This window comes from Chelonoidis abingdonii, chromosome 24, assembly GCF_003597395.2.
Source record: "Chelonoidis abingdonii isolate Lonesome George chromosome 24, CheloAbing_2.0, whole genome shotgun sequence".
Taxonomy (NCBI): domain Eukaryota; kingdom Metazoa; phylum Chordata; order Testudines; family Testudinidae; genus Chelonoidis; species Chelonoidis abingdonii.
The window spans coordinates 15,553,835-15,580,766 of record NC_133792.1 but is presented as its reverse complement, the minus strand read 5'-3'; the positions used below and the strand labels follow the sequence as shown (position 1 = coordinate 15,580,766).

The 26,932-nt window shown below is 50.5% G+C and overlaps 1 protein-coding gene across 3 annotated transcripts; it reads right to left on the bottom strand.

Annotated features, from left to right (window-relative positions):
• Positions 1-1,571: 1,571 nt before the first annotated feature.
• On the bottom strand, positions 1,572-26,932 carry AIF1L (allograft inflammatory factor 1 like). Of its 3 annotated transcripts, XM_032797802.2 has the most exons (6): positions 26,829-26,932; positions 26,667-26,728; positions 15,154-15,220; positions 9,914-9,955; positions 7,682-7,844; positions 1,572-4,534 (listed from the first exon to the last, which is right to left on the bottom strand). In XM_032797802.2, exons 1-6 carry the CDS (start codon positions 26,857-26,859, stop codon positions 4,447-4,449), a joined length of 453 nt encoding a protein of 150 aa, XP_032653693.1. In that variant the 5' UTR covers positions 26,860-26,932; the 3' UTR covers positions 1,572-4,446. The 3 variants fall into 3 exon arrangements, with proteins under 3 accessions (XP_032653693.1, XP_074916563.1, XP_074916562.1); XM_075060462.1 differs by lacking the exon at positions 9,914-9,955 and having other exon boundaries at positions 3,125-4,534; XM_075060461.1 differs by lacking the exons at positions 26,667-26,728; positions 26,829-26,932 and adding an exon at positions 19,012-19,167 and having other exon boundaries at positions 3,125-4,534.

Genomic DNA, 26,932 nt, shown 5'->3' with positions numbered 1-26,932 from the left:
CTTCCTGGCCGAGAGCTCAGGGTCCAGGCAGGATGGTCCCACAGACCAGATGTGGCCTGCAGGCCGTAGTTTGCCCACCTCTGGACTAGACAGAGGCATACACACACCAACAGCAAATGAAAGGCAAACAATAGCATTACTCATGCAATCTCATTAGACAGCCCATCTGTAGGGGACACCTGCCATTAGATCTCTGGAAAAGAGCTTAGGCTCCTTTTTCCACAGGTGATTTCACCACAATTTCACCACAGTCAGAAGCAGATACAACCCCATTAGTGTTGCCTTCAATGTAGTTACACCCTCCTACACCCAGGTATCTAACTAGAAAAAAATAAATAGTTTAGCCTCCAGCCACCTACTGTTCACACTGTGATGCGAGAGATTTCCTCCCTGAGCACAGATGAGCCTTATTACACTCCAAATCGGGAAACGTGTCTTTTACTGTCACCCAACACTAGAACAACATATTAAGGAGATTTTATCTATACTTGGTTCCCTCGTTTTGCTGAGGGGAACTGGAAAAGCGGTTTAGAGTGTTCAGGTGCATTGTAAGGCAGTACAAGTGCATGTGTTTATATCACTGTAATAGGCATTTTAGAGCATACAAAATACCTTCAACTACTACCACTTAAAACATTTTCTCTCTAGATCAAGTGGTAAAACCTTATTTTGGGCAGGGAGAGCTGAAAGACAAAGGTTCTAATTACAATTCCACAGCTTTATGCAAGGAATAAATGTAATACTGTATTATCTGAAGCATGGAAGACCTTGTGACATTCTTACAAGTGTAAAGCTTCCCCCTTTTTAAAATGAACAATACTTTAACTTGCACTGGCCCCAGCGAGGCATAGACATTCTTTAGAGAGGCTGCTGGCAAGGCCTCATCCCTGCATCTGACTATGCTGGGGCAAAAGGGCATCACACAGCCTTCTGCGATGATGGAAAGGAAATCCACCTCCTGGACCCATGAAGCTTGGTCCCTGCTTGGATGATTATCTTTGGAGACCCAGATGGTTTAGCCAATCCATTGTAAAAGCGAGGGTGGAGAAGATCTGTCAGAAGAGTCTTGCTGCTCCTGCCAGACAGGTGTGCATGTCAAACGGTGACTCTGAAGCAAGTGAGCAGCCAAGAGGCAGCCTGAGAAGTATTTCATGAATGTTTGATTTAAAACAAACAAACAAACAAAAAACTTCCCTTGCCCTGTTTAACTCAAACATTGAAGCATTTGATCAGTTACTGACTTAAATGGTTTGCACCTGTCTTATACTGATGTAACTTGAGTGCCTAGTCAAGGATTTGCACCCTTTTAACTAAACTGTTTTAAAAAAGTTTTAGTTTATCAGGAAAAACTTGACTTTAGACAAGGCTCTGGAGTAGCAACATTGAATAAACTGATACTTCACAGAGTTTCAGATTTATTTTCAGTCTGTACAAGTAGAGCTGTGCTGCCCTTATCTACGTCTCTCTCCATTGCAGTTCTAAGTTCTCAGACAAACAAGAACAGAAAAGACATTTTTAAAAAGGGCAGCCTTTGGCAGGCGCAATAAGACGAGTTAGAATTCCAAACAATAAATTGGGTATCTGTTTTTATTTAAGCCATGATTTAAAAAACACCACAAAGTTAAAAGCTAGCAAGGACAAAGGAAAAAAAAGCCGGAGGGGGAGTGAAGAAACACGATAAGCAATGAAACCCCAGCGGCAAACAACTGGGTTCCAAGCATTGTAAATACAGAGTACACTGCAATGAACACTTCGATGTCCAGAGCACAGTCCTGCTAGATCTAAGTTCTGGTATGCAGGGGAGTCTTTCCTCGCCCAAAAAGTGAGACACAAGATCGCTGTTCCCATAAAAAAAAAAAAAGTCACGTGCTCAGTTTTAATCGCAGAGTAGTCCCATTGAAGTCAACTGACTGCATGAGAATAAATTCAAGCACATAGGAAGGAGTATGTTTGCAGGACAAAGGTCTAATCTGGGAGGTTTTGAGAGCATCAATATGGACAGACAGACACATCCACAATTCTTTCTGGGCCAGTTTAAGAAGTCAGACAGGAGTCCCATTTCCTTCACCTACAGATTCAGATCATCACAGGCCTTTTCTGTGAAATTTGAAGGCAAAAAAGCTGGGCCTGTTCTCCCACCACCCCCAACATTTCAGGTCCAAGATACAGCCAGTTGAATTAGCTCTTAAAATAGGATTTATTCTAGGCAATTGAACGGATCTGTCTCTGGAGAAGAGGGAGGCTGCAAGCTTCAGAAGCCAGCCACTTATTCACATTACAAGGAAAACAAACCCAATATATTATGAAGTTTACATTTTAACTATATAAATATAAGCAGACAATGGATCAACAGCTTCTACCACAGATGACTTAATAGAATAGTTTATCTAATTTCTTAAAAAGGAGATCACAGTTGCAAGGGCTTATTCCCCTTGGTCAAAGGGGGACCCTCCAGGGCGCTTACTCTCTGTCCTGCACCATAGTCACAGATGGAAGTTTTTTATTGTCTTCTGGTTGGAGGCTACTGATTGTGATCGGGAGGGCAATTCTTGCCTATTTTTAGTCTCATTGCTGGTATGAGCTCCTTTAAGTTACAGCTATGCAGGACTTCTTTAAGTCACTTGTGGATTCTTTAATAGTTACCATATAAGCAAACATGTTCCTGCAGACAGCTTGAGAAGTACACTTAGGGCTTAATCTTATACCTTGGGCAGGCAAAATGCTGAAGGATGTCAGTGAGAATTTAGCCTGCCTTAGAACTGCAAGACGGAGTGGGAAATCCAGGCCTCATTAGAAAGTCAACAGCAAAATTCCCATTGATTTCAGTAGGGCCAGGATCTCACCCAGAGGCTTTAACAGGTCCAGACTCTCACGGATTTGCACCCTAGTTCAGGAAGACACATGCAAGACGTAACTAACTCCAGCAAAATCTCTTCCACTCTCCTGATCAACAACGAAAGGAAACAGAGTCCCAAAGAGCCATCCCAGTTTGGCACCAGATCCAGTGCATCTTGGAACTGGATGTTTTTCCAAGTCTGAATTAGTTCTACTGGGATAGCCACTCATTAGCATGTGTTCAGTAAGGCCAGCTCTTTACCTTAAAACAAGTGATCCTTAGAGATGCAGCACTCGGTATTTACTGTATTGCAGCAGTGGCTCTTATGCACATAAGGAGAGCTAAGGAGAGCTAACAGAGTTTTACAGGGCTCCCTCGCCTCTCCTCTTAACCTACCATAGCAACTTCTAGAACAGTAAGATGTGAATATCTAGCCCAACACCATAATATCTCCTCAAATCCTGCTATGAGCTTCACAGGGCATGAGGTCAAATCTCAGCAGTAAAACAGGCAGGTTCCGCATCATTCACAAAGCAACAGGCTCCATGAAAATAGAGGATGCCACATGGTGCAGGAGGGCTGAGTGGAGCTTTTCCTCAGCCAGGACATGTGGAGAGGTATCGATCTGTAACTGGGGTCCACTTTGGCTAGTGAAAGGCAACAGAACTGGGACAGAGATGAGTGTCACAGGTGTTCTGGGGAAATTTAACAGTGGACACTAGGCTCAGACCCAACAATGCTGGGATAAATCAGAGGAGCAGATACTGGGACCTACTGTTCAATGAGATGTAGGAGTATGTGGAAGGGGTCCAAGATTCCTTCTTCAATGTCAGACTCCAGGCCTCCAAGCCTCAGCAGTTACCTGCCCTTCTCCCAAATGGCTAGCATCCCCCCACTATGTCCCCAAAGGGCTGTTCTCACCTGCCTGGGCAAGGACCTAGCCAGCCAGCCTCAAATGTACATCCACCTCCCCATCCTAGTCTAGGACAGCAAGCCACAACGGTGAAAGATTTACTTGCATTTAGCTGGAAAATTGCTGTTCAGGTTCAGTGGGAAAGGAACTAGTCAGAAGCTGTGAGATGTAGGGTAGAGCAGAGACAGCACTTTACTATCTGTGGCACAGCAGTACTCAACAGCAGCCACAGGGAACGCAGATAGCAAGGTGGTGACTGGCAGCAAGGCCATGTCAAGAACATGCCAGTTTCCCATGGAAGTGACGGGAGGATGCTCTGTGCTGAATGCAGATTCAGCATTTGATTCACTGTGGCTCAGGATCCACCTGTTCAAAAGGAGGCAGCCCCTTCTAGCAGAGAGATCCATGCTAGAAACCACAGAGAACAATCAGCAATTTCTTACCTGAGAACCACAGGTGAGGTTGCAGTTATTTTTGGTTTCATGTTTACACTTTTGCTACAGATGAAACTGGCTAGGAGATGCAGCAAAGAGACGGCTACCTGTGGACTGGGGGTCCCTGGGCTTCCCTTGTCATTCCTCTTCTACGGCAGATTAGTTTCTATTACTAAGACTGACCAATGTAAAAGTAACAAAACAGGTAACCCTCCTTAAAGATCACCATAGTGCCGACAGATTTGGCTCTCAGCCTATTGCCTTCAGGGAAGACTGGCAATATCTCTCTCTGGAGGCGGGCCAGAAGGCTTTGGGATGTTTTCATTGGCTTTTCCTTCAAACAGCATGACTCTGGAAAAAACAGTCAGAAGCACAAATTAAGAAAACAGGTGCAAGTTTAACCCATCACCAGGATCGACAACATCTGCTGGAAAACAACAAGGTCTTGCTCCTACATTAGAAAATCCAATAGTTGGACTCCAAAACTGTATGTCAGGATTCCTGGGTTTTATTTCTAGCTCTGCCCCTGACATACTTTGGGCAGTCTTCACCCTTCCAAGTATCTTTCCCTATCAGTGAAACAGAGATGTTCTGCATTGCACAGAAGTGTTGCGAGGCTCAATACATGCCAGCAAAGTGCTCAGAGATCCCCAGATGTTAGGCCTTATAGATGTGCAGAATAGTAACTTGTTTATGTTTTTACTGATCCAGTCTAAACTGCAAAAATATGGGTGTGCTATTTCCCCATAGCCACCACTACTCTGTAGCCAGTAGAGGGCAGTATTGCCAACACAGTACAAGATCTCATCTTCGAAGTAGCCATAAAAGCTGTGCCTTGAATGCCACTTGCAAAGTCGCCCATTTGGTTCCCATCTGAGTGTGCAAGGGATTGGTATGTTCGCTTTAGGCAGCCACTTGAAGTCGATTGAGAACACATGGCAGACCACTGCTTCTAATACACTGTGCCTACAGACCTGCATGGGACAGCATAACTACACTGCATGCACATTAAGAAGCAACAACAAGCAATCCACAGGAACTGTGTGCTGGACAAGGAGTGACTGCCAATTGGGTGGGGCAGTAATTGGAAAGAGACTCCAGAATGCTTTTTAACTGTCACTGCTTTATTCCTCCCTAAGAATTGTAGCCACTTAGCTGCTGCCAGCTGCTACCTCGGTTCGGTGGCTTTTGCTGGAACTGGAACTTCACATTTACAATTGTAGCAGAAACTCAACCCTGGCCTGAGAACAATAGGATGCTTGTTTGGGTGTCTGCTGAGAAGGGAACTGTCTATCTAAAACAGGCGTAGGCAACCTATGGCATGGGTGCCGAAGGCGGCGTGCAAGCTGATTTTCAGTGGCACTCACGCTGCCCGGCTCCTGGCCACCAGTCCAGGGGGCTCTGCATTTTAATTTAATTTTAAATTAAGCTTCTTAAACATTCTGAAACCTTATTTACTGTACATACAACAATACTTTAGTTATATAGTATAGACTTATACAAAAAGACCTTCTAAAAAGGTTAAAATGTATTATTGGCACACAAAACCTTAAATTAGAGTGAATAAATGAAGACTCAGCACAGCACTTCTGAAAGGCTGCCGACCTCTAATCTAAAACTAGTCACATTGGGCCAGAGGATGGAGAGTGTCACACAGGCTTCAGCAGGGGAAGAAGGTTGCCAAGGGAACACTCATGAGTGTTTGTGATAGGAGTCATGGAACTACCAGGAACAAATCCATCGCTGGGAGAGAAAACCCCAGAAACATCCTTCACTAACGTGCTAACCAAGGGCAGTTAAGGGGAGAAGGGTGGTAAAGATTTTCACCACCATAAATACACAGCAGATTAGTGGCAATATGTCTGCTGGTGTGGGGAACAAAATGATTCCCTTAATATCCACTTTGGAGAGCTAGTCGCACTGGAGGTATCCTTCAGAAACGGACGAGGGGCACAGAGGAGAGAGGACCCCGTCTATCTTGGGTAAGCACAAAAGCAGTGCTAGCATGGTTGGTGGCCATGAAAGGCCGAGAGGCTTTAGGAGGGTGGGGAAGGAGCCCGTAGACACCACCCCATTGCAAGAAGCAGCCAAGCTGGTGCCCAGAAGCCATTTGTTACAACAGCAGAGCTTTCACCGCCCTTCTCAGGAAGGCACAAAAGGCTGTGAGAAGCTTACACCAGTGGCTCACACCACAGTAGCAGTACCTCCCCTCCCCCGCATGCACTGCTTCAAACGTGCCTCCTCCACCCACTCCGATGCCAAAGGAACAAGGAAAACCTTGGCACCCAGCAGGAGTGACTCTGGAATGGATGTGAGGAGATGGAAAGGGGCATATTGTACAAAGAGGCATGTGACAGGAGCTTCCCAGCTGCATTGTCGCTGAATTCCCAGTTCAATCCGGACACCCTTCAGGCAGGACAGCAAGAGGGAACCTACTGTCCTGCAAACCTGGACAGACTCAGGTGGGAGAGAGACGAAAGGACCTAATGCTACACTAGCCTTTCCCCACCACTACAGTCTAGGGTTACAGCTGGATTGGAACATGAGTGTGAAAGGACCTGGGTGGTCTCTGGGGAGCACCTGTGTGGACACACACCAAGCCACAGCATGCGAGTCACCCTCAGTCTGGGTACAAGGCTATGTCTGTACTGCAATCACAGAGTGTGACTGCAGCTCACGTAGACACAATCTAGCTAGCTTGGCTACCAGTGCAGTGAATTATGGCAGCACAGGCTATAGTATGGGGCTAGCCCCAGAAGTAATGACCCAGGGTTCCAGGCAGGCTTGGGCAACCAGTGCTGAGGCACATGGTGTCGTGGCTTCATTTCTATCAGCACCCAAGCTAGCTAGATCAAGCTAGCACCCCGTGACAGATGTATTGTGACTGTGTGGCGCACCACCTAGGTGGGCTGTGAGATGGGCCATATGCTCAACCATGCAAATGGCCAAGTACTCCAGAGTATTGTGCCCTATGCGCTTTGGAGCTGCTTTAACCCTGCCATGTCATGCAGGAGGAAGCCTCTTCCCAATACACCAGGCACCTCTATAGTGCATTCCTGGCAGCATGTGGTGGTGACAGACCATGGACAGCCCTACCCCTGGACCTGGCCACTTTGTCTAGCTTTGGAAGGTAGATTGAAAGCAAACAGGGCCTGGAACCACCACAACTTCAGCCCCCTCCCCACACTACATAACCCCCTCCTCAGGTTCAGCCCTCACCCTGGCTGGACTCCGACTCCCCGCCCCAGTGACTCCCGACACCTTTCATCCTTGAGATGCTTCTCTGCTCATTGCCTTCCAGAGATGTTCTTCATCCCTTCTCCATTCAGGCTTTGCAGCCTGTCTAGGACACATGGGTTCTTGCTCCATCTTTGCTCCTCAGGAGCATGTAGAACAGCCCCTGCCTCCTGCTGCACTTGGTTCCCGAACCCCCAAAGCATGGAGCTCAGATCCCAGCATCACATCTTTCGTCTGCCCCCCGGCCCCTCCAACACTCACAATTTAAGGACGGCGGAGCGCTTGCCAAGCATCACGTTGACGAAGTCCTGGTAAGAGATGGTTTCGCTAACCCCTCCAGTCACTTCAGAGATCATCTTCTTCAGCTCTAAGTGTGTCTTCGGAGCCCCCAGTTTCTCCATCATCCTTTTGACAGACATTAGATCTGCAAGAGGAAGAGCCAAAGTGCCAATGCCAGGAATGGTGGCAGCGGGAGACAGTGCAGCGCTGAACATGACGAATAAGCCTCTGGGATACAGGGCATTTACATTAACGACTCAGTCCTCCTCACCCCTTCAATTACAAGCTGAGCATGCTCAGTGGGCAACTTCTAGATCCAAAACAAACCCTCCAGCAAAACCTAAGCTGACCACGGCCACTTTACCTCATGCTTCCAAGGTATAAAATAAAAAATATGCAGGAGTGATTCCTTGCAGCCCCATGCTGCTCTCGCAAAAGTCAGGGCCGACAGTCAGCAGCAGCAAAGTACCACAGAAACCAAAAATGACTGATATTTTTCCTTTGGGCGATGTCTAAGTTCATTTTGTTAGCAAACAAGTATTGGTGGTATCCATACTATTATACCTGTGTGCCTCAAATACTAGTGAATTCAACCTCCTGTTAGAATCTACCACTCTCTCTCTCTCCTGCCCTGGTCCCACAACATTGCTCTGTACAGGGACCATAACTGACTAGAGATTATCCTGAGGGAAAACATAAGCCGGCCCTCATCATAAACCTGAGCACAGAGGTTGTGCCAAGGTGGAAGGAAGCTGCAAGTTAGACACCTAAGGGCTGCTCTGACTTATGCCGGGGCCAGTGGCCCTGGAGCAGCGCAGGGCTAAGGTGGTATAAAGCCACCTTTGCAGCCCCTTCCCCTGGGTTTTGATTTTTGAGGTGCAGCCATTTGAAGCACAGCGTGGGATCAAACCCCTCACTTCTAATCCTAACTCTGCCACTGACTCTGTGTGATCTGGGCTAATCAAGGCATGTTTCCCCATCCTCACCCTATTGTGAGTAGAGATGAGGGTCTCTGGATTCCAACTCTCCTGAAGTGTAGGAGAAAAGCTGGGGAGGGGGATGGGGGGGACAATGGGGAGGGAGAGAGAGGGAAGCACCAATATTAAAGGAACCAAACCAGACCCAAACAGGCCCCTTGGAAGTGGTGCTAAAACCCCACCCTCAGGCAGAGTCTGAGGCAATTTCCTTCAGATTGTTCTCACTTGAACAATGAGCTGCAGGCTTCTTTCCTCCTCCTAACCAGCACCAGGGTGAGGAGCTAGGTCTCCTTCTCCCTCCCCACCCACCGGGGACACTGGATAAGCTAGAGGAGGTGGAGGCGGCTGTGGCTTGCAGGGAACTCACAAGACAGACACAGTGAATACACTGTGCTTTGGGGAAGTTAGAAGCAGGGATGGGCCCCAAGGCAAAACCCGGGACCTGAATCCTGAACATTGCAGAAGTCTGGATCTGGACACTGTGGCTTGGCCTCATCTCTTTTCAGGTGCCAGGTCCTGTCTTTGGGAAAGAGCAAGATAGCACCAATACCAGGTGTGAGAAAAGCCTTCCTTAAAAAACCCTAAGCCGGGAGATCTCAGCGGGTGCAAACAGAAAACTGGGCCAGCTTCAGAGCCTAGACCTCAGCTTACAGAGGTCTGGGGTACAGCCCCTTCTCCCACTAAAGAGAGTCTGGAGGTGGGGCAGGACAAGAGAGCTTTGGTTTTGGGTGGAGACCTAGGGGCTTTGCCTGGTTTCAACCTCAAACCAAGCAAAGCCTTGATGCTGCAGGCTCATCCAAGCACAAAACCCTGTCTAGGAATCCATGGCTCTTCCTGTTACTTACTGAGAGAGAACCACGAGGAAAGAAGAGCCCAGAACAGAAAGAGAAGCAAGAGGGCTGAGCAGAGATCCAGAAGAAAGAGGGGAGCTTGGGACTAAGAACAGAGACACGTCTAATGCTTGAAGCAGGCAAGGAGAGACCCAGAGAGAAAGAGGAAGACCTGGACATGTGAGGACAGCGTCAGTCTCTCAGAAGCCAAGAGACAGAGTAAAGGTCCCATAGGACCAGGCTAGAGATTTGGGGGAGCAGCCCTCGGACTCTATCAGCACCTGCAGATAGAGTTTGAGAGAGAAGTAGCAACACTGGCTTTATGCTTTGCAGTCCCAGTGTCTACCCCAACAGACCACTCTCCTTCTGGCCAAGCAACAAGATGTGTTCCTCCAGGGGTCACTCACCAATCTCGCCTTGGTTATTCAGGTCAAACTCCATATATTTCTCTGGAAGAGACATACAGAAGGGAGTTAGCAAATCAGAGCAGCTTCAGCAGGATCTCAGGGCAGCTCCTTCCATATCCTAGCTGAGGCAGAGGACAGCCCTGAGTGGCACTGCTCCACGGATGGGCACAGGGGCTAGATCACCAAGAGGATGCAATGAAGCACACAGGGTGGTTATACTGGAATGGATCATTTGCCCAGCTAGTCTGGCACCATGTGACTCCTCAGAAGCTGGCAACAACAAAGCCTTTCAGAGGAAGACAAAAAAAAAACCCACATGCCAAAATGCCCAATAGTTGTACTATTCCATGTGGGTAGGGAAGGAAGCAAGATAGTAAGGCCGAGTGGATACAGCACTGAGCTGGGAGTCAGGAGAACTGACTTCTAGTCCTGGTTCTGCAATGATTTGTTATGGGACCTTAGCAAAGTTATTTTTCTCTGTGCCTGTGTCTCCCCTCCCACCTGAGAACCCTCTGTCTAGTCCGACTGTAATGTCTTCAGGACAGGGAATGTGTCTGAGTGTGTATGTACAGCACCTAGCACAATGGGGCCTTGATCTCAGCTGGGGGGCCTCCAAGTGCTACTGGAATACAGAGAGTGATGTGCCTAATATCACCATGGGGTGGTCACACAGGGACACAAATGCCCAGGCTCTTGGGTTTAGTGTCCAGCCTGGACTTTAAAGCTCAGTAATGACTCCAGTTGTGGTTCCTTTCCTACAGGGAAGCCAAAGAAAGAGACATGGTACAAAGCAGTGGCCAGTGGCAGACCAGGGTAACGAGATACGGATGAAGACATTGTGGAATGAAGGAGGGATTTAGAGCAACACAGGATTGCACAGGTAAAGGGATGGGTTTTCCCCAAGTGCTTAGGTCTGATTCCTGATGAACAGTAACTTGGAAGAGGCACTGCTCCACTGGGTGGGGTAACCTGTCCATGGGATTCAGAGGGAGACAAGAGAGCCAGGCAGGCCTGCCCATGTCATGAATTCATCGCCTCTTTGAGGCACAGTGGCTCTTACTGGATAGTGCTCTTTCTTCAAGAAATTTTTAGCCCTACCACTTAAAGGTGGCACCATCACCAGAGATCAGCCCTTAGCAACCATTATACAACGTGGACTGAATAGATTTTCAAAGAGTACTTTTTTTTTTTTTTTTTTAAACTTTGAGGCATCACGTCTATTACCAGCAGAGACACGTCTTTCAGAATTTGCCAATCCACATGAGACATCATATACGACATGAGCGAGAACTGGGCTGTCTAAACCTCAGCTCACATAAAGGGGCTTTGAAGATACAAAAGCCTTTTTAATGGACTAAGAACCAATTAGGCCAAAGGCCAGTTTAGAGGTGCCAATTTGTGCCACAGCCCCCCCCTTCAGTACTGTGACAGGGTCACCCTTGGGTGAATGCATAGGGCTCATTAATGCTAATGGGAGCTCCATGCATCTGGGCAACATGTACCACTCATTAGTGACGGCATGCTAGGATGAACTGTGTATTTTCTACACTGGGTAGCGCAGCAGGCCTGTATATCCTGTGACACAGAGCCTTGCTGTATTTTACATGGCTGATCTGGGTTCTAGGATAGATGGATGACTGGTTTGATGTGGTAAATAATCCTGTTTCCTGAAAGATTAGTGCAGGGTAGATGTATTGGGCCACAAATTCTTTGATTCAGCCCCAAGCTGTCAGCTAATTAGTCACTGGATGGTTGAATGACAGCCTTCAATCGGGATTTAGACACTAAGGCACAATAGGCAGGGATGGCTGGAAAGCCAGCGAGGGGAGAAATTGCGTCCTTTAACACACCTAAAGCATCAGGAGAGTCAAGACAGTGTACAGCTTGGGATGGCTCACTGCACAGAGAACTGCGTATTTACTTTTCAGAAAAGGCCTTTCACTGAAATCCACTGTCTGGCACTTGCTAAAATGAGCTGGCTATTGTGTATATGCACCATTGTCTTCTAGCGGCTAGAATCAGGACTCATCTGTGTGTCCATGGCCCAATACTGCTAACCTCTAAAAGGAGATTCTCCTTGAGCTCAAGTGGTAGGAGTCTGTTTTGCGTCAGAAGGTTCTGTTGCTGCTGGCAACTTGAAATTCCAAGTTGCTACAGTGTGCAGCGTGGAAATAATTGAAGAATAAGAGGGCTACAGATTCATTACAGTAACTTTCTATTATGAAAAAACAGCCTATGTCCGATACCATTTGTGTTGTTACCATGTAGTTAGTTCCATGAGCGTTCCCATTATGCAGTGCCTTATTCCTAGTGGGAAAAGGTTGTGTTATTGTGTCCTCATGCCAGCCAAACCCCTGGCCGAGTGCTGGATGCTGCTCATTAGTAATCAGCATCACTTCAGAGTATTAGAGGGCTAGCTAGGTTAGTCTGTATCCACAAAAGACTTGTAAGGTAACTCCCTTCTCTTCATGTGTCAGTATATTTATGCCTGCATCTGTAATTTTCACTCCAGGCATCTGAAGAAGTGGCTTTTAACCCACAAAAGCTTATGCCCAAATAAATCTGTTAGTCTTTAAGGTGCCACCGGACTCTTTGCTATTTCAGAGTATTCTTGTCCTTTACAGTAACAGGTTCACTACGACGCTCCTACATGGACAAAGCTACATTCCTCTGCCTCTTAGCTCTAAGCAATGCCTTGATACCACGGTGGTGGGCACTATATTAAGAAATTCCCTCTCTTCTCCACCTTATGTTTGTAACATTAAGCAAGGTCATTTATAGCAGCACAGGAAAGTCCCAGCTCAATCACAGCATGTCCCTGTTCTACAGGCAAATTGCAGTTTAATTGCTCATGGTGCCACGTCCTTGTTCTACCAGCGACAGGTAAATAGATGTCTCTGTTTACATTGCCCTGTGGATCAGCTCAGGGTGAGAGGCCTAATCAAATCCAGGCCAGGGCATGATGCTAGAACTGCCTCTCTGGCTGAGCAGCAGAGGACCGACTGCAGGAGGGAATTTCCATCTTGACGAATGCCTTATCAACAAGCCACCTTTCATCCTGGGCTGCAGCAAATGGGCTTGTAGAGGGAATAGCTTGTGACTGGCATGTGCGCCAGAGGAACAGAGAGCAGCAAGGGAATAGGACAGCAGCTCTTGGGATGAAAGGCAGGTTTAACTCTCTAATCAGAGTGCCCTCCTTTGTGGCTCTGAGTTACTTGGCCAGGCCCAAACACTGGGGTCAGTCATCCCAGCATAGGAATCTCAACCGTGTCCCCCACTGTGTGTCTGCTGTGTGCAGTGTGTGTGTTATTTTCTCTGTTCTTCTGAGAAAGTTTGACAGGCAGCGCAGAGAACAGAGGAGGCTTTATACGACGGCACTCCGAGCCTGAGCCTACCCGTTCACGTCTCCCTTTCATCCCATGCTGCCGCGATTCAATGGGGTGAAATCCTGCCCTGCTAACCCCAGCGCATTCACACAAACACCGATTCTGCACAGGGGCTCCCAAGACTCTCTGGCTCAGCTGGGCGAGGGGGATGCATAATGGGCTGATTGTTGGGAGAAGCTGGAGGAGGTGTTGGCGGCGGGGAGTGGGACTCCCACAGAACAGGCCATGGAGACAAATACATGAGGCAGGGGGAGGAGATGCCGAGGGCTCCTGTTAACAGGGAGCTCTGTGGCTGCAACCCACAGTCACAATGTTTGAAGAAAGCCCAATTCAGAGGGAAAATAATTCAGGGTTTCAGCAAAAATGGGAGGAGAGGCAGGTGGCGGGGAAGGAGAACGTGGGGAAACTGGAGACATCCAGTTCCCTCACTCTCTGCTGGGAAAGGCACCAGCCAGCACCCTCTAGGACTGATATCAAAGCCAAAAGCAGCCAATGCCTGGAATGGAAGCAGGTTAGGCAGCTGCCCCGGGTCCTGTTGATGGGCCCTTATTTGCTGTGGAGCTGTGCTAGAGGACAGACAACCAAGGGGTGCATGGCACAGAGGGCATGTTTTCCCAGGGCTCCCCAGGGGGTGGGGGGGCAGGGTCTTTAAGGGTTTGTCTACACTGCAGCTGGAAGGTGCGATTCCCAGTGCGGGGAGCCAGACCTGGACTAGCTCTGGTCGGCATGGGCAGCAGCTCAGGTTAACCACTGGAGCTCGGATCCAGGGGATCAGGTGGTCTTGGAGCCTGGTGGCTAGGCTGAGCCACCGGATATGCCATTATTTTTGGCGTGCTAGCTCGAACGGAGCTGGAACGAGTCTGTCTACCCACGCTGGGACTCTCTCTCCCAGCTGCAACACAGACATCCCCTAACTGCCTGTTGAGAAACAGAGGCAGCTAAGACAGCTCAGCTTGAGACTTGCCCCGCCCATAACGGGCCCAAACCCCGCACCCAGACAGCCCCACGTGCAGAGCCATGCTTTGCACTGCCCTCCTTCCCCCCCTCAAAAACAAACAAATCAAAGGGGAAAAACCACCATTTTAGGACTGAACCAAAACCCCAGAGCAGCCAACGTTCCAGATCTAGAAACACAAGAGTTTTAGGTGGAAATGAAGATAGGGGCACATCTCTGAACCCCATCAATGTGGACTGGACTAGGAGAAGAGGTTTGGGGAGGGAACGGGTTGGCTGGATGGCGATCTACATTGTGTTAGGAAAGATCATGGGGACAAGTGGCCCAAACAGGGATCCCAAGATTCCCCCCATTTTGAGGAAGTTTGGAGCCCAACTTTGTAGCAGAGGCTTCTACTCACTTGTCTAATCAATCTAGGTGCTTATATGGCTACAGTCACTGTATTAGCTCAGTACCACTAGGATCTATTGAAATACAGGATGAGAAAGGAAGGAGAAAGACAGACCTTGACTGCACTGGAAGATTCTGTACTTATTTTCAAGCAATGCCACAGCCATTGCTAGTATGGCAGCTGCGCTGTTGCTGGAAAACGGCAACACGTGTTTGAGCGCAGAGCTGCCCTTAGAGGAATCACTGTTTTGTCACAGTTGTGTGGGAGATGCCTGCGGAGGGACCATTTGACGGGGTGTGCGTGTAAAGACTCATTGTGGGAAAATGAAGTCACAGCGAAGGTTAGGGCTTAGTCTGAAACGTGAGGAGGCTGTGATCTCAGTTCAGTCACTCGTATCTCTTCTGGCAGCTAGTTCTCCTGTCTGGCTGGTTCCAGCTCCTGGGAAAAGGCTACCCTTGGCACATAGTGTACAAGTGAAAGGGGACAGAGAGTGGCAGCTGAGTCTCACCTTTGAACACCGCAAGCTTCTCCTCCAGGTCCTCTTCATCACTGAACTTGGGGTCACAGAGAAATTCCTAATAGGGGCAAAAAAGTCCCAAAGGTTAAACACACAAGGCAAAGCTCCTCAAACCTCCCAGGGAAAGTCTAAGATGGGGTGTGTGTTTGACTATATATACACCCAAGAGGGGAATTAACTGCCAAAAGTCAAAAACAGATGCTGTTTACAAAGCTGAGCAGTATCAGTGCCAGGAGAGATCTCAAATGGATCAATTCCTTCCCCCACCCCATACGGACTGGACTAGGAGAAGGGGTTGGGCTGGATGGCGATCCTAGGGAACCAAGAGGGAATCGCAGTGCCTGGAGATTTCTTAATGACAACACCTTCATCGCACCAGCAACTCCACAGTTTTTCTAGCGGCAATGCCAGGGGATTCCCTTTAGTTCTGTCCAAAGGTGGACACTATAACAGTGTTCCTGATATAGCCATATAGAGTCTGGGGTAGCAGATGAGAGACTCCAACCCCCTCATCTCCCTCTCCTGAGGTCTATGCATACACACTATGCACAGCAATGGCTTTTGGTTCTTTACAGCCGGCACAGTTCTCTCAGCGCTTTGAAGCTCCTGGATTCACTGAAGAGGATGTGGTGCACATTGGATACTGAGTTAAGAGGACCTTTTACATCCAAAGCGAGACACAGCTACTGCCTCTGATGCGCTGAGGCAGGAAACAGGTTCCCCTGAGTGCTGGAGGAGCAGCTCACCCACTTGCAGATGTCTCCAGTCTCCATTGCCATCATCTCATGGCTTTATTATTAAAGTGCCTTAGCACTGCAAGGTGACGAGCCTGAAGCTCCAGCGCAGAGCAGGATCTGGACAGCAAGCCCCACCACTGTGCCCCTCCAGCGAATCTCTGTTGGCAATATATTCCCTGCAGCTGCAAACTGCCTGGTCTTCCTCTTCATTTCCAGCCTCCCACATCCACCCAACGTCCAGGAATTTAGTCACTTGGTCCGTGTTCAGCATTCTTCTCTGCAGCAATCACTCACAGCTGCTGTTTATTTTTCTATTGCATGGGGCAAGGACCCTCCAAGGGATTGAGGGGCAGCGGGCTGAGGCTGCTGCACATTCCATGCATGCGTTGCAGACACAGACTGCATAGCCATGAATGGGTGTGGCAGACGCAGCCCCTAGCCTTAAGGTATTGGGATGCCCAGTCATCACTAACATTAACAGAAACTTGCATGTTCTTTCCTACAACCTTGCCTGACACATCCTTTATTGCTAACAAAATAGGAACCAGGCACCCAGACCCCCAAGGTGGCTCAGAAAGTCTCAGTCTACAGCTCTGGGACCACCAGGTGCTGACTCAGCCATCTCTAGTCTGGAGATTTTAGGGCTTTAAGTACATTTGACACCTGTTTCAGAAGAGAGAAAAAACAGTCAGCCACACCCAAAGCAGTGGCCAGCATAGGTGGACAGGATGTGACACTTTCCAGGGATACCCAGGGCTGAGAGGCACCTTGCTTACACCTGCCGGAGGTCAGCTCCACAGCTGCACTGGCCACAAGCAACACAAGCACTGCCCTCTAGGCCTCTGCAGGCTCAGCTGTCTCTCGACAGGTTAGCAATAGGCACACTCCAACCCCAGAGTGACTCCCAGAGCTGTCAGTCCCTGATCCACTGGACAGTCCCAGTATTCGGAGATTCACTGCTTCCAAAGAAACAGTGCACCCCAGCTTCCTTGTTATACCTGATCATTGCTCTGCTTAACACATAGCACTTAGCTAGGTTTATAGTGAAATCCAGTAAAAGTCTATTTAAAGTACAGAGATTCAAGGGATACCAAGTAGAAATACTGGAAATGGACAGTTGCATATAAAACAAAAATCAGAATATACATTTGACAGCCTAGACTTACTGCACTCATTACTGTCATGTCTTCTAGAGCAAATCTCAGCCCAAGTCCTTCAGCGTTTTACAGCCAGGTTTGGCTATGATCTTCCATTTGTGATACAACTCATGCTATCAGCTTGCCCCCCTCCCAAGGAAATATCCAGGGTCTACCTACCTCTGTGGCCCATTATAACCCAACAACCCACTGGGTTTACTTGTAAGCAGGGCCCCCTCCTGCTGTCTATTTCTTTCTGCAAATTTCCTCTTGAAGATTTGGCTCATGATGCAAACCAGCCTCCATTATAAGATATACACCACACAGGTGACCGGACATGTTACCCCCTGCCGTACGAATCGTAGAAGTTTGTCCCCTCCTAGTCGCCTGACTTAAGAACATAATTCTCAGCATAGAAACCTAATTCCTTCAATATTACCCATACGCACTTTTCACTGTGATTAAGGTGACCGGGGGCTTTCAATAGAGACTTCACATTCCACCCATTAGTGAATTATGAACATATCCAACCCAGCAGATACGTGTAAAACTCTATGCACTCCTGTGCCCTCTGCCAGCTGGCACCTAGAGGTCCCTGGATCAAACTGGGGAAACCTCGAAATGCACTGCTGGCTCCTCCCCGGCACAGAACTGACCAAGAGCCCATCCACATGATTCAAATGCAGTCATTAAAAAAAAAAAAAAAAGCCTACCATAATGGCCTCCTCGCTCTCAGAGCCCATCCCATCCCCGTTCTGTACGAACACCTCCTGGCATTCTTAACTTATAGCACAGAGATGGGCCTGGATCAACACACTAGGGCTGAAGAGCAACACCTAACTCTTACACAGTGCTTTTCATCAGTGCCTCTCCGAACAGGGTCAGTATCGTTATCCCCACCTAACGACTGGGAAACTGAGGTACAGAGCGGTGAAGAGTGGATCCAAATATGCATTCTGCTAAATAGCCCCATTTCGAATAGGGTCCTCTCAACTCTTGCTAATTAGTTAGCTATTGGTTAATATACCTCTCAAAGGGGCTCAGATTTTATGGTGATGAGCACAGTGTAAGAACCAGCACAGAACAGAATGATGTCATTTAGCTCTGGTCTCTCAAGCAACCTCAGACAGATCAAGCAGCTCTGCTGTGTAAAAGCCCCTCACTAAATATTTCAGTCGTGTTACTGCTGGATCACTCTCTCACCATTAGTTAGCCCCACTCTCATCAGGTTTTCCTCATACACAGGCTTGCCTGTTCCATTTACCACCACCCCTGCTCCCAAGTGCTCTCTGCAACTTAACCTGACCTTTTTTTAGAGTGACCAGATCTGAACACTGCTCTAAAGGTGGCAACAGCACAGTATCCTTAGGCTTGTGTAACACACACTGCCTGATACAACCTAGTGTTGCATTAGCATCTGTTACCACTACAGCACAGCACCTCGAGAATTTAAACAGCTGGTCTAAGCAACACACCAAGATCCTTCCCCTCACCCACATAAGCCAGTCTGGTTCCCTTTGAGCCATCCTTAAACAGAAAAAATGATCCAGCTAAGAGTATCACCCTCCAGTTCAACACGATGTTCAGCCCTGGAACCCAGCTGAAAGTGCAAGGGGAGTTTGGGTGGCAAAATGCCATTACTCAAGGTAGAATTCATCCAGGTCATCAGGGTTAACATTCTATTTGTAGAGAGAGTCTCAGAGGAGCTGCGATAGACACGAGAGGTCACGCCCTTGGGTTCATATCTCATCAGAACCCCAGCAGCACGCTATCCCCATGCACCATCTGGCCCACCCTACATAGAGCTCATGGGACACGGTGACAGACTCACAGGCTGCAGAGTGAACCTGTGTTGGGAGGGAGGGTTATTATGGGTATAAACAATCTCTGCAGAAGTGACCTGTCTAACGTCACAAGAGGTGGGAGTGGAAAAGCCAGTACGGAACCAGGGCCCGACTCCCTGTCCCACGACCTACCTGCTGGACCATGCTGAGCAGAGCAGTGGGTATATTTTTCTCCCAGAACGGAGGGGTGGTGAGAAAGGAGAGGCATTTAGGATGGGAGGATACCAACTCCTGCTGCCCTAGCCCAGCTACAATTTGCCAGGGCAGGTGCACAGATGCTCCAGTCATGTGACACCAAGAGCAGGTGGCACTGACCCAGCAGGTATTCAGCCATCTTGAAGTCAGCAGCCAGTTCTCTTGGTACAAGAAGTCATAGAGGGGCAGGGAGTGTATTTCATCGGCCAGGGAGAAGAGTCACAGCCCAGCAACTCTCACAGGGCCTGGTCCGGAATGTGCAAAGCAACAAGGAATACATTTCAAATGGAAACATTCCACCCTCAACACTGTATACAACTCTTGTTTGCAGCCACTGCGATAAGAACAACAGGCATTAACAAGAGCACAGAGGCATTCCATTGCCAGTTGCTCCCAGATCCCTCTGCCAGGGCTCCAGCTTTTAGGGGCACAGTTCCCTGTCTAGCATCCTTATTACTAAGCAGAACTGCACAAATGAGACACATGAGTGCACAGATTAGATGGAGTTACTCTTGGCTAGAGGTCATTTTCCTGAGGCCTATGGACTTAGATGCACAAACCTTCTCTATCTGCAATACAACTGGGGTAGCAAGAGCACAGACCTCCTCAGCCCCGCCCCACTAACACACCTGCACCTTTCAGGGTATGGAGATATGATTCCAGCACGTGGAGAGGTACCTGAGCTAGCTAGTTCAGGAACTAAGAGCAGTAAAGCCGCTGCAGCATGCACTGCACAAGTCTCCCCAGGACCCTGGGTGCGTACTTGGCAGCATGGACTTCTGCAAGACCTAGCCACCCACGGCTTCACTGCTACTGGTACCTAAGTGAAATCAAACCTACGCATGCTGCAATCACATCTCCAACTGCAGCGTAGATATACCCCCTGTGAGGGACAGGCCAACCTACCTACAGCGTTTATAGTGTTTGTAGAGTGCCCATCACTGGGCCTGTCTCCACAGGCCATTGAATTCTTAGGCTGTACTGAGACTGCCCCTTGAAGCATGGACCTCAGCTGGGGCATTTTTGTGATGCGAGCACCTTGTTCCTGGAAAACTGATAGAGACCATTCCTTTCCCATTGGCCAAAGCTATTGGAGAAGGGTAATGTTTGGGTTGCTGCTGATCTGTACTGATTACACCAGGCACCTGCAGATCAAAGTCCCCAAACCAAAGTCCCCTAAGAGAGAGAGAGAGAAATGCATTGGAAATGAGTCTTCAATGCCGTTTGGCAGTCAGGAGGCAGCAAGGGGAGTGGCTTCCTGCCAGAGATCCTTATCCGCACAGGAGTCAGGAGAGTGCTAAGTTGCTCTCCCTGGCTCTCAGAAGCTGCTTGGGAGTCAGGATAGGTTTGGAGATATCTCCTAGAACTGGAAGGGACCTTGAGTCCAGCCCCCTGCCTTCACTAGCAGGACCAAGTACTGATTTTTGCCCCAGATCCCTAAGTGACCCCCTCAAGGATTGAACTCACAACCCTAGGTTTAGCAGGCCAATGAGTCAGGATAGGTGCTCCTAACACATCTCTGTCCTGCCTAATTGAGCTTGTTTGCAGCCCTGGGGATTTTGCAGACTGGAAAGTCCCCTCAGAAAGTCTGAGAAAGTTTCTCCTTTTCCATATACGGTCCCGGCTCGCTCTCAAGGGTGACCCCACCATGCCATCCGCACAGCCTGGTATGCCAGCTATGTTACAGTTGGGAGGTTTTGGAGAGGTTCAAGTCTCTGCAGTTGCACAGCTGATCAGATTTTTAAAAAGGCAAAAAACAACTCCTCCCTCCCCCCTCAATGAAGAGAGGAAGTACAGAGGCTGGTCAAGAAAAGCAGAGCAGGATTTACTGCCCACAGCTGTTCCAACCCATTAACCCCTCAGTATTTGCAGGCTGTTTCATGCAGCAGTTGTGTGTACAGAACATGCATCCCTAACACTCAGGCCCAAGAAAGGTGTTACAGTAGGGAGGGAGAAGCCGGCAAGGGCATTAACAAGTAGCTCTCCAAGGAAATCCAAGCTTGTTGCATTTCTGACACCCAGAGCTCCCTACAAGGAGACTCCTGCCGCAGAATGAGGGTGGCACAAACCATAAGAACATTCCCACTCAGTGCAATGGGCTGAAACAACCACAGCTCAAAGGGCAAACCCGCCTCCCTGCAGAGGCCCAGGCTTGGACCACCCCCCTATGCGGCAGAAATATGGACAGTTTTGTTCCTGCCACAAGATGCAAGTGGGGCTATTGAGCCCGTTGTAATCCATCCTCCCTCAAGTCAGTGAATTCAGGGCCCCTTACCTTGAAAGGACGGTGTTGGTATAGGAACAGTGTCAGAGTGTCCTGGCCCTCTGCACTTCCAGCTGCGATTACCCTACAGATGGGGGAGGTTAGAGAGCAGAATGTAGCTCTTTCCTCAGCCTTCTTAGTCCTAAATCTCGCAGTTGCCCCTGGATATCAGGCAGTGCTAGAACTGACCCCAAACTCTCTAGTCTCCACATCTCCCAGCCGTGTAAGCTGTCCTGGTATCTTACTCCTAAATCACCTCCACATCAGACACTGTCTCCACCTCTCCTCTGCCAGGTGCTGTCTCATTCAGGCCTCTCACTGGTTCAAATCCTCTCCAGTTCCCCCCTCTGTGGTCAGGGGCAGCTCTATGTATTTTGCCGCCCCTAGCGCAGGAGTCAGACTGCCTTCAGCAGCATGCCTGCAGGAAGTCCACCAGTCCCGCGGTTTTGGCAGCAATGACCTCCCACAGGCATGCCACCAAAGGCAGCCTGACTGTCACCTTCACGGCGACCGGCACAGCACACGGTTGGTGCACTGGTGCCTGGAGGCCCCCCGTCTGTGATCTCCATAAGTCCCAACTCTACAGGGCTCAGTCAATCCAAGAGATCCTGACTGCTCTCATCCATACCCAGAAGAGAAACCCACCAAGTGCAATACATTGGCACATGGTGAGGGCAAGAGATTGGGACTGGGGCACCTCAGTTCTACTCCAGGATATGCCACTGGCTTGCTGTGACTTTGGGCAAGTCACTTGCCCTCTGCGCCTCAGTTTCTCCACCTGTAACATGGAGCTGACACTGCCCCATCCCTATGTGGGTTGGGAAGGTTCATCAGCCTTTTTAAGTGCTTTGAAATGCTCAGATTGAAGGTGCTGGCCTGGATGAGCTCCAGATGTTGTCACCCTCCTCCCTTAAGTTTCACTGGTTTTTGTCCACCCCAGAATCCATTACATCTCCCCCCGCGCACGCACAACCCTTCACCCCACACCCTCTTCTCTTCCTAGCCTCCAGCCCACTCCTTATGGGCCTCCTGACAGGTGGAGCAGTAGGAAGTCTGGTAAAGTGCCAAAGCCACCTGGAATTAACCCAGCCAGCCTCCTATCACCAGCACTTACCATCCCAACTCCTCTTCCTCCATGAAACACCTCCCCTGAGAGAGTAAGGCACTTACTGTTCATGGCACAGGCAGGGAAGACAGGCGGGGGGATGGACCCATCTTGTAACCTACTCTCGGGGACAGGAGAAGGTTTCTCCCTCCAGCCCAGCAGCCTCCTCTGCATTGCACCAGGGAAAGGGACCTCATCCGGCCCTCATACCTAGGGCCTTTACACTAACGGCCCTTGCACCCTCTAATCCTTGATTTGCTGTTCCTCCCTCCAGCCCCCTGCCAAGGTCTGCAGGATATCCAGCGGCCCCAGCACCGAGCTCACCCACTGTTTGCACAGAGAGTGGAGAAAAGACCCAAGTCAGCATCCACAAGAGGCAGAAACTCTACACGCCTGAGAGAGGAAATCAGAACAGCTCGGTACAGGCCGGGGTGAAGTTGAAAGCCCTTCCTGAGAACAATAGCTCCTATTCTTCCTAGGGTGCGTTCCTGCAGGGACCGTTATGGCAGCTGGCCACAAAGCATCCACTGGCACACAACAGTCCCTGGCACAGGTCCAGCTGTTACCCCACACACACGATTCCAATCCTCACGCTGCAGTGAGGAAGGGGACCGGCCCCCTAGCTAAGGGACTGCTGTTGGGAGACAGCCCTTGTGTAGATCCAGCTTTGCTGCGCTGCAGTCTCCTGCCCTCAGCTCCACTGGCTCTGCTGCAGCAGAAGCGCTCCTCCAAGGGCCATTGGCTGTGCAGGTGTAAGCAGGACCCCAGGGCCATTAATGCTGCCTGCTCCGGCTGGTGGGACCTGCGTTTCCCATCCCTCCCCACAGGCAGTGCAGCACTGCCCAATGCCACGCTGGGATGCCCAGTGCCACGGAAGGAATAGTTTCAGTCACCCCACTGCCCACTAGAACTCTGCTCCCCCCTCGAGTGCCCAGCCAAACGCCCACCAGCTTTGTAGGGGTTCAGCTTGCAAAGATGTGATAAGATCTCAGCCCCAGGCAGCTTCATTCATCTCAGCCCCTTCATTCTGGCTGCCTCCACCGGGCAACGGGGAGCAGCCCATGACCCCTGTGCTGAGGGCCTGCCACTCTCTGGAGCTGGTAGAATGCAGGGGCACTGCAGAGGTAACAGGCCTAAGTTCTAGGGCTGAGCACAATGGGGCCTATCTCATAAAGTGCCTGCTTGGAACCAGCCACACGCCCAGCACAGGTTAGACCAGGCCAGACAAGGGTGCAGGGAGCCCACTGAAGGAGAAAAAGGCACCTCCACCCCATCTCTCCCATTGAATGGACCTCTGCAAGACATCTGATCTCTCAGCTCTCTGAGCTCAGCCTCCTGAAGGTGTTCCTCTGCCTCAGCACCCCCTGCTCAGGGACCACAGGGCACAAGGGAACACTAGACTCACGGCTAGTGCCTGTAATACAGATTCCTCATGCCTCACCTTGCTGACCTGTCCCAGCCACCCATTCCCACCCCACACCAGATCAATCTCCACCCCAGGCTCAAGCCAGCTCCATTCTTTCCTTGCTGCCACACCCCGTCCTCTTTTCCTGCCAGCCACACTCCCTGCCCGCAGTGGTTTATGGGTGTGACCTGCTGTGATGGAGTAGGGGCTGTCTGCATGGGGGATGGGAGAGCAGGGGAGGACTTTAGGGGATGGACGATACCGGAGCCTGTAACCTGAGCTAGGTAGGGCGGGGAGGTCAACTCCTTGGCCGGGGGAAGGAGGAAAAGGAAGGGGGTGGCAGGAGGGAAGTTTTTTGAGTTGGGGTTTGGGGCTGTGGGGCAGAATTCCGGGTATCCTAGCTGGGATCCAAGCACCCTGAACCCCCAGAAGGACTCGATGGAGGGGTCCTGACTGTGCCTGCAAGCTCTGCTGTAACCTGTGTTCCTGTTGTCCAATAAACCTTCTGTTTTACTGGCTGGCTCAAAGTCACTGTGGGTTCCAGGAAGAGGGGTGCAGGGCTGGAACCCCCAGACTCCGTGACACAGCTATATTGGGAAAGCATGACTACATACCTCAGGGTTTGCTCCAGCCCCTGTTGAAGTCACAGCAGTACTGAGGTCTGTGGGGAAGAGGATGTTTACACTTGTTTTGCCTGCACGGGCCCCTCTTCTAGGGTCCTGTTCAGTTTGGTTGGATTATTCAAACACAACCTCAGACCTGAGCTATGAAACTAGGACAGGAGTAGGAAGCTGCTGGGAAGAGACCAGGATTTAATACATCGACGCAAGAGCCAAGAGTGAGGACAGGCCTGGCTGTGCATTCCCACCATCCTGCCAGTTGGTCCCATGATGTATGAACCTGGCCCAGCCTGCAGAACACACCCAGGGCTCTGGGAGGCTTAAAGGGGCCGCTCTGTTTTGTGGGGCCCTTTGCACTTCGGAAGGACACCTCCCCATCCCGCTCAATGGCAGCCTGGAGAGACACCCTCCTTCACCTGTCTGGGAGTTTTGTGGCCTCTGAAGATCCCCTACGTGAGCTGGGAAATGGAACGGAAGCACTCGGAAGGACAGCTGCGCAGCTCACTCACTATCGTGGCCCTCTAATACCAGGGTCCCAGAGCCAGCTTGGGCGTGGGGATTGGGGCTCTACTCGCTGGGCAGGACTGGGTCCCTGGAGCCATAACAGTAGGTCAGCAAGTCTGTTCTCATTTGGGGCTGGGGGAAGCAAGCCAGATACCAGATAGGAGGCAGTTGCATGAAGAACCCAGTTGGAATTAAGATTAACTAGGGCCTGGTCCCACAGAGACTCCAGTCTTTCCACACACCCCACCTCAAACACTGCCCCTTCATACACCCCTCCTGCCAGCCAACCCTCCAACTCTGATCTCCATCCAGCCCCCCTCAGATGGATTCTTCCCCTCCCCACCTCCAGCCTCCTTTCCCTGCAAACACCTTCATCTTCTCCTCTCAGCTCTCTAGACAGACCCTTAGTTCACATCGACTTCTCGCCGCTTTTGGGCTTCAGCCTCAAGGATTCAGCTTTAACTGGCTCCTAACCATGTCAATCTGCTCCACAAGTGAGACAAAACAGGGCACAAACCAAGTGATCAGCTGCCATGTACACTGCCATGTACAGGCTGGGTCTGCAGACAGCTCTCTCCACTGGGCACAGGCAGGGGTCTTGCTTGCAGCCCAGTTTAGGAGCTGGAGGGCTTTAGTGACACCCTTGGAAAGGCTGGGGTGGGTTTTTTTGGGGGGAGGGCAGGGTGAGAGGGAAGAGCAAGACTGAGACAGATCTGAGAACTTCACTCCCCGATGCCTGGTGCAACACCATCAACTGTGGTCACCCTGGCTGGCACAAGGCATTGGGGAGTGAAGTTCCCAGATCTGTCTCAGTCTTGCTCTTCCCTCTCACCCTGCCCTCCCCCACAAAAAACCCACCCCAACCTTTCCAAGGGGTCCCTTTCCCTCTCATGTCTGATTGCTGCATCAAGCTGAGAGTCTGATGGGGAAGGGGAAAGGGGGCTTGTGGGGATTTCAAACTTTTCAGCGAAGAAACACAAAAGCATCCATCCTTACCCCTAACACGCTGGCCCCCACCTAGCACAACTCACTGGATGAGAGAGGCACATTGGAATTGCTTTAGCAGAGGGCTCTTCAGCAGATTTTACTAGCTAGAGGAGTAACTGTGGTAGGCGAGAATGTCCCTGTGGGTAGAGTCCTGAACTGGAGTTCACGCTTTCCCATCCCAACTTTGGCAAGTCAAGTCTTTGGTCCGTGCCTCAGTTTCCCCAGAGCTGGGCCCTGCTTGGCAGGGGGTGTGATGGGAAGGCGCAAGCACCTAGACACACCTGTGCCCTCAAAACACACACAAGCCAAGATCTAGCCCCTTTCTCCAGCTCACACGTGGGAAACCGGGGCTGGAAGCAGGCTCAGCCGCGTGCGCCGCCGAAGTCGATCAGAAATCGAAGCGCAGGAACTTCTGGCTCCCACCAGCCATGTGGAGCTTCGGGGCTGCCTGCCCCGGCCCGAGCCGGGGGGAACAGGAGCAGAGGCGGCCGGGACCGCACTCCCCCAGCCCCCTTCCCAGCAGCCCAGAGAGCGGAGACCGCTTCCCCGCCGCCCCAGGTTCCCCCCAGAGCCCCTCGCCTTCCCAAGCCCCTTCCCAAGCCAGTTCCCCAGCTCCTGCCAGCCCCCCGCGCACTCAGCCCCGGGAGGAGACGCCGCTTCTCCAGCCCCCGGCCGGCACCCACCGCCCCACGCCGGCTCACCCCCTACCTTGTTTATCTCCTCCAGCCGCCCCTCCTGCTGCGCTCTCCGCTGCCCGTAGGCTTTGCCTCCTGCGCCGGGAAGAGAGGGGCGTTAGCGGGGTAGGGGCCGGGCTGCGCGGGCTCCTGCGCCCCAGAGGCGCAGCAGGGGCCGGGCTCGGGGCGCGCCTACCTTGGAAGCGGCTGTTGAGGGTCACGGCCATGCTGAGCTCCCGCCGGCCGGCCGGGCTGCACTGCGGAGCGGGACGAGCTGCGAGGCGCTGGCGGAGCCGGGAG

Bases quoted from the DNA above. Each gene is read 5' to 3' on its own strand.
- AIF1L (XM_075060461.1), bottom strand. From the start codon at position 19,167: ATGACTGGAGCATCTGTGCACCTGCCCTGGCAAATTGTAGCTGGGCTA. The intron at 15,221-19,011 runs GTAGGTCGTGGG...TGCCCCTATTAG, and splicing joins TGCTCAGCATGGTCCAGCAG to GAATTTCTCTGTGACCCCAA. The intron at 9,956-15,153 runs GTGAGACTCAGC...TGTCTCTTCCAG, and splicing joins GAAGCTTGCGGTGTTCAAAG to AGAAATATATGGAGTTTGAC.